General features: G+C 37.6%; 1 protein-coding gene across 6 annotated transcripts in view; it reads right to left on the bottom strand.

Moving 5' to 3' along the window:
- Positions 1-388: 388 nt before the first annotated feature.
- The window catches only part of EPHA7 (EPH receptor A7), a 162,486-nt gene continuing 149,072 nt past the window's right edge, over positions 389-13,802 (bottom strand). For 3 of the 6 annotated variants that reach the window (XM_085056324.1, XM_085056323.1, XM_085056327.1), the window contains one exon: positions 389-1,308. In XM_085056324.1, coding sequence (XP_084912450.1) covers positions 1,113-1,308 — 196 coding nt within the window. In that variant the 3' untranslated portion in view covers positions 389-1,112. Of the gene's footprint in view, positions 1,309-9,330; positions 13,541-13,802 lie in introns of those variants that run through there. The other 3 variants (XM_085056325.1, XM_085056328.1, XM_085056326.1) reach the window with 1 other exon arrangement.

The following is a 13,802-nucleotide window of genomic DNA, read 5'->3' as shown; positions in this document are numbered from 1 at the left end:
TTCACACAGAAACTGGCTTTGCTCTTTGCAGACTAATCATTAGACACGTCTGATCACTGAAGCAGAGGAGAAGGAAGTGAGGAAGAGATTAGACTGGCCACTTTGCAGCTTTCTTACTCCTGAAGAATTCTTACCTTGGAAATCAGGGTATTTTAAAATGTCTGACAGACCGAACATGGCAATTTTCCTGTTTCCTTCTAAAAACACCAATTTTCTAAAAAAAAATCCCAAACAGAAAAACCAGTCCTATATAATTAAAATAATTCCCAATTTTACCAGAAGTTTTCATGAAAAGTTATAAAATGTACTTTTTTTATAATGAGCAAAATCCCCCTTATATTTTTCTGTAATGATTATTTGATTATAATGATTATAATGATTTCTGAAATGATTATTTTCAGCATTAAAAAAACCCTGTTAAAATATTCTTCTTCCCTGTTTCCATTTCACTGTAAGTTGTATAATTTCTGCTTCTTTCTGTTCTAGAATGAAAGGACATTTTAAAATGTCTCAGATTGGCTGGAGTATTATAATTTTGCTGAGTATTTCTCAACAAGGCCTATTTGTAAGCAGAGGCAAAGACTCACATAGATTCATCTCCACAAGAATGACTAACAGAATGCTCTCTGCCTCTTGCTACCATGAGCAGTATCAGTAGGAGTAAACCTGTGTCATCCCAGTTTAGACTTCTTCCCCAGCAGGATCTTTGGAAAAGTTTATTTAGCTGCTTCTCCTTCTCCTTTGCTCTTCTATATACATATTTCATGTATAAGAGGGGAGCTAGAAAGAAGATGGGGAAGCAGGGTTATGTTAGAGTGAGGAGCTTCCAGGGCAGGCTTCCAGGGCAACTTTGCTGGCTCTTCTCTCCCCAGCAGCATCACCATGTCCTGCTTCGCCATCCTCCTGAAATCATCATGCTCTTCAGATGTGGTCTTTCATTCTTGTCATTAGTCATAATCCTCAGTTTGTCAGATGTGTGTTCTGGCCTCTCCCATACACCTCTGTTTACTCTTCCTCCTGTTGCCAGTCTGTTCCTCCCTTCTTCTCCATTCCTTTCCATGCTTCTTTTCTACATTTCCATTCTCTAATCCCAACTACAGTCCTTATGCGCTTTAAAAAAATGCCTCATAGCGTTCACTGTGCCTCCAAACCAATCTCATGATCTTATGGTTATAACTCTTGTTTTGCTTCCCCTTTCTGCTTCCTTTGTCTCCTGCCATTATGCCATTTCTATTCAGGCTGTCATCTCTTCTGGAAAGGGATTTTTCTTGTTCTCTGTTTTGCAAAGCACCTGGCATGTTTTTGATTCTGTCAAACAAATAATAACAACAGATATGAAATTTGCAGTGCAGCAGAATCCTGATATCAGGAAGTAATAGAGGCAAATTATACTATCATTTTCATTGCCATGTATACACCACTATTTGACAAAAATTCTCATTGACTGTTGAGGTAAACATCAATAAACTCAAAATTTCCCACGCAAACACCTCCAACATGAAAGAAATGTAGTTGTGTTTCACGTTAGATCTCAATGAGCCACACGGTTATACTTGACAATTTCAGTATTGGAAACAAAGAAAATAAATGAATGAGGTGCAGTTTTTCAGATGGGTATTAGGCTATAAAATTAAGTACTGGGAGAAGATGTAGATAACTGTTTAAAACAGAGAAGCAGGACAAGGGTGGAATGGGTGTATTCAATTTAACACTGCTTAATTAAAAAAGCATACACAAGGCAGATAGACTCTAGCATGTAAGCTAATGGAAGTCGACTCTCCCTTAGCCTGATATTATCAGAAGCTCTTATTATTCTGGAAGAATCTTATAAAAAATTTTAACTGACTCATCTCAGTCATTATATGATATTAGGCACCCAAAGACAACGTTTATGTTACTTGTGCATTTAACAAATCCTCAACAAAACAAACCTAGAGCTTAAAAAAGAAAAGAATAAGACGTGGATTTTACTGTACATTTAGTGACAGACTAGTCATATGAAATCTCTAAATAATACAGCTTTAGCACTAATGGATCTAGGCCAGGACTGAATGGAAATTATTTTGCATATGTCTTGAAATCTCTAAATTATTTGAAAATTCCTGAGAAAAAAGCAATTTATTAAAGACGTTGAGACAAACCAATGTAACACTAATACTAAAGAAAAATAAACCAGCAGAGGAATGTCCCCCTGCTATACCAACCAATATTCTTACAGCTGATTCCAAAGTAGTATCTGTCATCCCAGCACATGGATTAGATTATTTAACAGTGTGAATCAAAGAGTAGATACTCATTCAAGAGAAGAGCATTAATTATACCTTGTAGCATGCCATACATCTCTGTCACCAACTGGACAAAATGGGAGCAGATGTTTTTTGATAAACTTAGAAGAGGATCTGATATTATTAACAGCCATCATGTCTGAGACTTAACTAACAAAAAGAGTAACTAGAAGAAGCAATTAGATGGAGGGACAGAAAGTTTTCTTCTGTCTCTAGTTAAATGTCCTAGGGACTGATTTTACATGAAGGGAAGGTATTAGCTAGGCTAAATCTCATTTCTATTAGGTTTTTTGCACCTGCCCTTTGAAGCCTTAGTAATGCATGGAATGCGTGAGAAAAGAATTCAGCAAAAAGGAACTCTGAGGAGAAATCCTTTCCAAAAGGAAGAACTTTTTTACTCTGATAGGTCCTTTTAGTATTTTCAAGACAAGTAAGCCTTTGAATTAGTAAAAATGATTGACATGTGAATTTATTCAATGCTAAAGGCAAATGGCAGTCACAAATGGCATTTGGATGCATAGGTATTTAAAACCTCAAGTTATATTTGTACTGGCTCTCTCTCTCCTGGTATATTTTGGTCAGCACCAGGAGGAAAGACTCCAGAGCAACAGATTCATGAGATAGTGCAGAGGGCCACCCTTGGCTGTGGCACAGCTTTGCTCTGGGCTGCCACTTGTTCTCACTGCCCAAGTATACGTTTCACCAGAGCAGAGCTCAGGTGCAAGTTAACAAGCATGAAACATCAACAAATGGGAGATGAGGATCCCTGTGCAACACATGGCAAAGCAATGAGATAATTTCCTTGCATCTCTATGACCCACCTACTCATGATCACAATGCTTCATTTCTAGCTGCCGTGCTGTCCAGTATAATTCCAGATTTGAATTTGACAGTCTATCTCCCTGGAAAGACATAGGAACCTAAAATTGCTTCGAGAAACTGAAGGCCAGTCAAAGACAGTGGATAAACCCTCTGAAGTGAGGACAGGATTTCAGTTCTGCTGTTCAACCTGCATGGCTGGATTCAGTATTTATTTACCCAGTCTCTGATACATGCCAAGGTCATGACTGAAATCAATAATGGGAGAAAACATGCAAAAGTTACTACCCATACTGTAACTTGCATATAAAGGAAACCCCCTGAGAGCCAGCTCTCCGCTTGTCCTGGGTAAGCCATCATGTATCCCAACAGTAAATCAGGATGTGTCAGGGATTCACAGCCCCAAACCTCCGAAATTGGATGCCTATATTAATCCTTTCCACAGGAGATACACGTAAAGAAGGATCAAAGGGATCACATGCATTTTATCTAATAGTGGAGCAGTGTCAGAATGATATGGGAAAGTGTGGTGCCTGCAGACCAAGATATCAGCTCTTCTGGTGAAAAGACAGGCTACTCAGTGTCTTCCAAGAAAAATCTCCATTTTACTCAGAACAAGTCTCTTCATTCCCACAAATGTCATAAACAAGATTTTCAGAGTAAGAAGGAGGAGATTTCTGAAAGGGAAAGGGCCATCAGGAAGGGAAGGGATTATACAGTGCAGGAAGTAATTTCAATTGCAATTTTGGACTAGGTTTACCCTAACCAACCTTCTTCCAGGCAGCAGCTGCAGCTCAGTGTTTGGCAACATATGAATACTAATACATGAGTCTCTCCCTTCCCACACAGAGGTTGAAAATATCATGTTGGTCTTTTTGTAATACCTTCCCACAGTCCAATGACATAGAGTCAGTCTTTTTCTATGCCTTTCTCACCTAAGAGATATGTAACATTTCCACATGCTCCAGAAAAGTAGGCCATTTATCAAATCACAGAAAAATAAGGTAAGCCTTATCCATAAGGATGCCAGACAGGTGTTACATGTCCATCAGCATCCTCAGCTATGGATAGCCATGATTCAGCTGTCAATAAGCATGTGGGGAGTCAGTCTGTTGCCTTGTTCTGGCATTTATGCTAAACAAGGAGAGAGCTCAGTAACTGCTAGATGTCACCTCTGTGAGACATCTCCTACTTTCAGCAAATGGCTTCTACCAATTTACATCACATTCAAATGCTTACTAATGCTCACTGAACTTAGCAAACAAGGACTTCCATCACCAAAAGGCACTGCCAAATATAATATACCATTTTGCCAAAGTATGTTGCAATGGTTCAATGACACATTTGCACATACATAAGTCTATACTGGCTTCTGTTCCTGTGGTAGCCTAAGTGAAGGTCTCTTAACTTAGACCTGAAAATTCAACCTTAAATATCATACAACCACTTCCAAATGCATTATGAAATATGTATTTCTTTTCATTTTAGGATTTAAATTTAAATAACTTGACAGCATCAGATGTTAAAAAAAGATAAATTCAACTTTGCACAATCCCATTGCAAATATACAAGTGTAAAAATGATATTAGCTACTTTAAAGGCTTACTTTATACAGATTTTTTTTCCCTTTTCAGTAATTATTAAGATACTTTGCTATAATGAATGCAGGTAATATTTCTAAGACATATCTTCTTGCTTTTTCAGCAAATAATTCAGACGCAGATGACACAGGTCAAGCATTAGTTTTCATATGATTTTCAATAATCCAGCTATATTAATGTAACAAAATACATAAGAAATATGTTTATAACATTACAAATGAATACGAATAGGCTCTACCCCCATTCAGTATGAAGACTGTAAAATCACAAAACATAATTCTTTTCCCCTGCTTCCCTAACATAATCCCTTCACCAGGTGTTTCTTTGTGCCATCAGCTCCCCCTTAGATTGCACTGCCAGTAGGAAGATTTTGACATTATTTTAAATACATTCCATGAGCTTGTATCACTGGTGTTAACTGAGCAGTCCATGGAAGCCTGACATTCAGCTCTTCTGTATTCAACAACTCTCCCCACTGTAAACACCCTTCTTTTGCTCGTTTTGATTTGTTTTGACCAATACTAATGACTTCTGCACTTACGAGTGGTCTCCTTGACTCAGTTTGTTGGTTGTGGATAGACATTGCTTTTGTTGTTGCTGGGGTAGTAAATGTTCCTTCCTCACGATCATCTTCTACTTACCCCGCAGGGAAGCCTGAGTGCTGCTAGGTAAGTACTAAAGACTGATGCCAGCTGGGGAGAAATTGAAGTAGAGCATAGTGCTGCAAATAGCTTCCTACCTCATGGCCGGGGAAATATCCCTTAAAGGCAACTCTGCACAAGGAAACAAACATGGACAACTGCAGAGGGAATTTGGTGTTGGGATGCTCAAGTAACTACTACAGAAAGGTATTGCCTGGGACTCACCCTGCTGTTAGGAAAGCAGTTTCATGGGATAGGAGGCAGCTTGTGGCTGAGATTTGCAACAAAGAGCACACAGCCTAATTGGGATGCTTTTGCCAGCAAGCAGAGAGCATAAAAGAGGATTCCCCTGTTGTGCAAATTTAGGTAATGTAGGCATTGAGAAAATTATTTCTCTTGAAAAGAGCACTGCAAAGAAATGCCTGACAGCTAGTCTTTTTCCTTCCCTGCTCCCATTCCTGCTATTGGCAGTGGATGAACTGAGGTGTAGGGAAGCTATGTAGCAAAGTGCAGCCTTTCTCTCTGCAACAGCAATCAATCATTTCTCCACAACACCAAGGCCCACTAATATTAAAGGAGAATCCTCATTAGTAATATCTCTCAGTGCCTTGCTGGCCCAATTCCTTCAGGTAGGCATATTGACTTGGATCTGAATCTAACCCTGTCTTTTTTTCCAGCAGCCCATGAGGGTACAAATATTATCTACTGGCCAAGGAGATGCTGCTATTTTGCATAGATTAATATAAGGGATGACTTGTGGGCAACTCCAGTAAACAAACCAGGATGGAGACCTGGAATGAAATGGCCTGAGGGCAAGAGCTCTGCAACTCTTTCACTTTCTGAACAAAATCCTAATCACCTAATCACTTAAAAAATGCCATTTCTGAGTGGCCTTCAGGAGGTACCTGGATGATTTTACTACATTTCTTCAGTCACATCAGATTTCTCATGCAATGTACTATGTGAAATATCAGGGGAATAACACATTTAATTTATGACTATGACTGAAAAGAACATGCTGGAGAGAATAAATCTGAGATTCCTGCACCTTCTTGCTCTTAAGTTACACATGCATCCTTGGCATAGGCTGTTTGTCCCTGAGAAAAGGAAATTGAAACATTTTACAGCAGACATGTTAAAAATGGACATGCAGCCCTTCAGGAAGCCAGTGGAAGTTGGCATAGTAACACAGGTTGAACAACAGTCAAGAAATTGCCTGAGTAATGTTTCTACAGACATGAAATGAGAGGGATCAATGTAGATACATTCTATCTATATCTATCTATCTATCTATCTATCAATCATTCAGACTAGTGTCTTGCAAGTCAGATTTGAATATACGAGTAAAAATAATGGATGATTTTTCTTCTCAGTAAGACAGTATCTTTGGATCAGACAGTTTGTTCCTTAATGTAAATTCATTGATTTCTTCATAATTCTAAGGAAATAATCACAGAATCAGAGAATGGGTCAGGGTGAAAGGGCCCACAGTGGGTCATCTGGTCCAGCCTCACTGCTCAAACCGGGTCACCCTAGAACACATGGAACAGGATTGTGTCCAGATGGCTCTTGAATATCTCCAGTGACGGAGACTCTGCAACCTCTCTGGGCAATATAATCACAAGATAATTTCTGTTGCACTTGATAGATCCTACAGACTGTCAGCATTCCTTCTGTTTCGTTTTGGCACAGAAGAGGAAGGCTTTAGTTATGGACTTGGAGCTATAATGTCTCCAACTTATGAATGACTTGACATACTCAGAGTCATGGAACTCTAATACCAGTAGCACACATAATTCTTTGGGCATAGCTACAGCTTACAGCACTCTGTGTGTTTTTCAGTGTTAGCCATGTTATGATTCATCAGATGACATCTAAGTTGTAGTTTTTTGTTATTAATTATTATTAGCAGCACAGTCCTACCACTGGTTATTTGGTTCAATTAAATGCAGAAGCCTTGGTCTGCAGATGAATAGATTTTCTGTTCCTGATTTAGCTCTTCTGGCACTAGACATTATGTCTTGTTTTGTCCAAGTTTCATTTGGCTGGCTACACAAATTCGCCTGGCTGCAACACATCTTTTTTCACAGTCTATCAAGACATCAATTATTTTTTAACTTGTGGTTCTTTTTTGGTCACTCTAATTAGACATTAATTTCACACAATTTGTATGGTATAAGTGCTAAAATCTGCTATCATTATACAAGACTTAAAGAGAACTACTCTAAAATCATCTGAGAGTACATATCATCATAGTTCATGTCTTATTTTCAGGCTTTTATTATAAAATTCTCCTTTCATGTCTCGATTTCAAGTCTGCTTGAATGAGTTGTGTATTACCAGTTGCCTTCCCATCTGTCTCAATTTAGTCTCTTTGACAAATTCCAATCTGGCCTGAGGAAAAATCAGGGTACTGAAACCACTCCACGTTACATTATTAGGTATATTATACTAACAGTGCCTCTTTACTTAAAAAAATCTTCACACTCCTTAACTCCCCTGCCAGCAATGTCTTGTGGAGCCCTACAACTTAGACTTACACATTCTGAATGACTTAATAGATCTCTTTCCATTCCCTCCCATCTTCTGACTTCTCACCATGTACAAAAAAGAGGGTTTTCAAACCCCATAGTTTGTAACCTTTCTTAATCTTCTTGGAAGTAACCTACAGGGTCTGCACATCACTCCTTTCACTTTCAAACTGCCTAACCCTTACCCACCCTGAAAGTGCTCTGAGAATTTCATGGATGTGATAGACATGCTAATTTTGTCCCTTAGCCTGTCCCAAAAGATTTGGCTTTATGTGCATGTGTCAATTACTGTAACTTAAAAGTCTCACAAAACCAAATCCAGAGGAAAAACTCTCACAAAAGTAGCTTGCATTCTGCCACTACTCATTTGCCAGGATATTGCAGATTTTATGCCTATGTTTTAATCCCTTATATTTTTCAAATCCCTATATGTAATCTGATACAAAAAGGGCGAAACCTGTTATACTTTGGGTTTCACAGGCCATTTGCTGCATCAGGTTTTTCTTTTTTTTTTTCCCCTAAACTGTTGTATTTCCTCCCCCCTCTCCCATTCCTCCCCAATCCATTTTTGTAGGAACTTTTTGTAGAACTGCCTATTTCCAAGAAAATAGAGGGCCACACTATGCAAACAATAAAGATTTCTGTTTAAAAGTAATTGTTGGCTACACTTGAAACCCTTAGGGGAACACAAGAAAAAATATAGTCTGCAGCCCAGAATTTCTTTCTTTACTATAAATTTGTTTTAGACCATGACTTTTGAGTAGTCTCACAAATCTTGAATCTACCATATGCAGGTCCATTACAAGTTAGTAGGGGAAAAAATACGTCTGTTTCCACATATCAGTTAATTGATCAGAAGTACAATCCTAACAGGTCCTGAAGATGGAGAAACCCTGTTGCGACAGTTGCTCAGCAAATTATAGCACCAACTGGCTGAATACCCCTGCAGCACCTGCTGTCAGAATGGCTCTTGGGCAAAAATTTGATTGGACTTTTCTCAAACAGCACTTGTCATTCTTTATGGGAGCTGTTCTCTTCCACCAGAACCTCAAATGTCACTCGTTTAAAATAAAACAAATAAGAGAAACAACACAACCAACAAACAAAACCCACCAAAGACCAAATGCATCTCATGAGCACATCGGTTTTTGATCACATGCAGGGAGGCAATGAGTTAAGAATGTTTTAGCTCTAACATGTCACATATATACTTTTAGAGGGTGAAATGACCATTTTTTGACTGAGTTGCCCTTCACTCCTTTCACACAGCCAGTGGACTGCTTCATGCCATCAAGGGGCAACAAAATGTTGGCTGAACCTGCCCTTGTGGCAGGATGTTCTTATATCGCCTGGCATTATGGCTGTTTTGACATGACCACCATCTTAGCAATAACCCAAAAGTCGCAGAATTTAAATCATTCTCAAAATTGCTATGTATTAATTACTTAGAAAGTTAATGACAAATTATTTTTTTTATTTCAACTACTAACCAATAAATGTAAAAAAATACCAACAACAAAACAAAAAGAAACCCCTTCATCCCCCACATTAAAGCAATCGTTTTTGTAACATTCAAAACAGTGGAAACTATTCATCGTATATTACTATCAGTGGAGAAAAGCAAATTTAATTTAAAATAATTTTTTCAAACTCCCTCAGTGGATGCCAGATAATTCAAGCTTAAACAAATATAAAAAACCTCATTTTAAATTGAAAATAATACACACAGAGCTCAATTATTGAGATATTAAGGGCAACATTCAATTTGAGATACATTTAAGCATCTTTGCCTCCTGGAGATTTTTACATGACAAGGCTTTAGATAAACATGGTTTTGCAAACAGCAACTATCAAATCTGATCACATAACCTCTGGACTAAAGCAGTATGTCAGCAAATATTTCTGATTATTTAAAATATTAAATAACTGTAATTTACTAGGCAGGTCTTCCTCAGAACAATCACAAAAATTTTCAAGAATTGATATCCACATACAAAAGGCATTTAGATGACCTGTTACAAGTCTCTGAATAATAATAATTAAAAAAAAAATCACCTCTCTCTGTGATAAAGCCCAGTTTAAATACATTCTGGGATATACCAGTGGTGGAGGAGCTGCCATTCTATGACACTCGGCTTACAAGGAAAACTGTAGCAGCCAAGGACAGACAGGGTAGGAATCACTTTACCTAACTTTAGCTGTATAGAAATTAGACGCCTAATTTAAGCTAATCATCTGGGTTCCCTCTACAGGTAATGGAGATAAGCATTTCCAGAGGGAGATTCATCTTGCTTTTTTTTAGGCATCTCTCTTCTAGATGCTTGTAGATGGACAAAGTCAAGAAAGATCAGCCTCACTGACAGCCTGATAATCTTTTGTTAGCAATGCACAATTTCCAAATTCTTTGAAATTAAGCCAGAACTGAAATAATTTATTTTTTTTCCATCATTTAGCCTTTCATTCTCCCTGTGACCCAACTTTTTCTTCAGTTCCTCCCATGAACATCAACTTTTTCTGGCACTTTATTTTTGTTACCCTGGACTGTGTTTTGTGAAACCTGGGGAACTGCAACCAATGTCAATATGTTGCTGCTCTACCAGTTACAAATCCATTTACATGCATGTGCTCTAAATTGCAGTAATGATCTGAACATACAGATAAGTTATCTGATTGATTGCAGTTGATCGCGATTGTGCTTTCTGGGTCTACTCTACCACTTTCAAATGTGTAAAAATCTGTGGCAACATTAAGGCAGTCAAGGTATATAGATGAATGCTAAAATATATTTACTATTCAAAGAAGATGGCTTAAATAAAACCAGGAAAATTAAGGAAGAAATACCATTAGGGCCCTCACTTGTACATGCGTGAGCCCAAGTCACCACACATGCTTCGAGGCCTCTGTGCTTCAGAATATTGAACAAGTCCTAAAGGTGAAGCATGGCCTCAATTCTTTTGCATTTATGTTTTGTAGGTTCTCAGCAACACCAGCATTGCTGCATCGCACTTTTGATGACCAAGCCCTTAGAAAGAGTAGCCAAGGAAGCAGGCGTCTGAACTTAGACCCCTAAATTCTTAGCTGGGTGCGTAAAGCAGCAGCAAGACTGACAAGCACCATGCCCAGCTGCCCACAGACTCTCACCGCAGTAGTGAGGCACTTAGCATTCGTTATAACACAAAATGGATGTTTACTAATTGTGTATTTATTAATTGTGTTCTAACGGCTACTCGAAGTGCCTTGGCCGAGTGCTTGCGTGCACTAATTTCCATATTGGGCATGCAGTCTACTCTGCGTCTTACTCCTACAGCATTTTTAGAAAATTAATTTTAATAGTTAAAAAACCATCTTGAGCTGCATACGTGAAAATAACTCCATTTCTACTGAATGACAGTCTAATACCAAATAAGAATAGTCACCTTTTTTTCTTACTCTGCCCAAATCGAGGCAATAAATTAGGCTTCTCAGCATGACTGTAAAGTGCTGTGAATTGTATAAACAATCATATATGGACACTGAAAAATAACCCTTATGCACATTGCATTATAGTTCCAAAAATATATTTACAGTCTATTACAAAGATTACAAATGGAAGTGTCTATGTATCGGGATTATGCTAGTTAAAAGCTTTTTACAGATTTTCTTCAACAAAGGTGGGGGGGACAAAAAATTAATATAACCAAACTGATTTTTCTAATGAAACAAATAAATAAAATGACAAATATAACACTGTACAGTGATCTAAAAAGGGGGAGAAAAAAGGAGGGGGGAAAATGATGCATTTAAGTTTTTGATAACTATCTTTGGTCCTAAATGTGGGAAAACACATTATGTAGCACTGAATATACATGTTTGTTTGTGATGCTCTGCAAGTAAAATAGAAAAATATAGTGCATTTTCAATGTATTCAGAGCTCACTACACATAAATGTGTGTACAAAACAAGACAGTATAAATAAAATTTACAAGTTTTACAAAGGAACATTTACAAGGTTTTTCTTTTGTTTTTATTTTTTTTTTGTGTGGATGCCCACATTATCAAACCAGACCAATTTATGACTGATCCCTGGATTCTTTCTCTATCAAAATTAATAAAAGCAGCCCAATTCTCTTTGGAAGTACAGCATTTCATTGCTGGGGTAGTTCACAATTTTCAGATTTTTTTTTTTAAAGCATTTCTATCTGGTTCATATACATTCTTGCAATATCCGTAAAGACACTGATCATTATTGCTTACGGTAATTAAATATTTTAATCAAACAAAATTTATATATAAGTAAATGGTGTAAAAAGGTATTCCATTCAGCAACTACCTTTGCATCTCTGTTCCTGATGAATGACTTTCATCTGTGTGACCACACACATGCATGTTTGTTCAGAGCAGCAAAAGCTTGTAAAAAAATTGAAAATTCTGAACTGCCCCTTGTCTCATGCTCTACAGTTCTCATATAAAAGCTATGTCCTTGTTCTGACAGCTGGACTGCATACGGCTTAAACTCATAGAAAATATACACCAGCTATTTCTCTTAGATTTGCTAATGCAGAGTACTGAAAAAAAAAAGTGATGTGCTCAGATTAAATGGTTTAGGTAACACTGGAGAACTGCACCTGTGTTCTGAGACACTCCTACAATCACTTGTCCATTCAATGCTGTGTCTCAGCAGGTTTACAGTTGTAGATCGACATCTTAGAATATATCTCAGTTTAACTCTGGTCCATTAAAATCATCTTGCAAATTATTTGCTAAAAGTGCCTAGAACTACTTAGGGGTCATTATTGCTTTTCTTCTTCTTTACTATTTTTTTTCTCTTTTATTTTCTTTTAAAAGATAGCATATGTATAACCTTAAAAAATTCTTTAAAAAATATCAGAGCTCTTGGCAACTTGCATTTTCCTGACTCCCTGCCAATTAGCTAGCCATGTCAATACGGTGCTGATTTAACAAAAGGAAATGGCACAAAAGGATACCAAAGTTCGTTTAGATATACATTGCTTGGTCATGCTTCTTAAATCTCTAGGAACTCAAATAATCCTTCAGAGGTACCCAGTGTAGTAATGTGTCATTGAATTAGCACTAAAAAGGTCCAAAGATATAAACATCATACTAAAAGAAAGTCTTTATGAAGAATAAACACAAATGATTAAAAAAAGATTCAGAAATCACAGATTTAAGGAAAATATTTTGTTGAATTCAACAATAATATCATGATTTTATCTGACAAATATATTCTTTTTTAAATTTTTATGTACATTTAAAAAGTCTATTAGATAAAAAGGAGGTTAGAGAGCTCAAGGTGTTTGTATGTTTATTCAGGTAGTACTTTGTTTATTGTCACTGCTGTTTTCCTTGCCACCACTGGTGGATCCTAATTCCCTTTTCATAAATTCTGGTGGCACTTAGGAGTTCAAGTCTGTAGGTGCTTCTTGTAGCTCTTCTATTCACTGCAGGAAGGACCCAGGAAATCAAGTGTCTTCTAGCAGCACTTCATATATACTGAAGGCCAGTGCTGTTCTCTCAGTCTGTCACCTCCCTCATAAGGGAGAAATGTCTATCACACTTGGATGCCAGTGCCGTGTAAATGTAGCATTTGTGCTCTCATAGTCTGAATGCTGCTCATGATTTTCTTTTGATGACCAACCAACGTGATCCCTAAACTCATCACATCCCTGGGGAAGATAAATGCGTACATTGTTAATTTTTCAACTTAGACTGCTACTGTATGGTATTCAACTGTGAGTCAAAGCTACTGTTTGGACTACAGATTTCTGACATCGAAGCTATGCTTTAACCTCAGCTGGGTACTGGGAAGTTCATACAGGCACTGCTCAACCTCTCAGCGAGAAGTGCAATTACATGGCAAATATCATGTAATTACACTGTGTGGGTCTCCACATCTGAGAAGGAGGTCAGTATGTTTTACATTATGAT

The sequence above is a fragment of the Lichenostomus cassidix genome, chromosome 3 (genome assembly GCF_008360975.1).
Source record: "Lichenostomus cassidix isolate B80296 chromosome 3, HeHo_3.0, whole genome shotgun sequence".
NCBI classification, from domain to species: domain Eukaryota; kingdom Metazoa; phylum Chordata; class Aves; order Passeriformes; family Meliphagidae; genus Lichenostomus; species Lichenostomus cassidix.
Note: the sequence above shows the minus strand (reverse complement) of the source record. Positions and strands in the feature narration are given on the sequence as shown.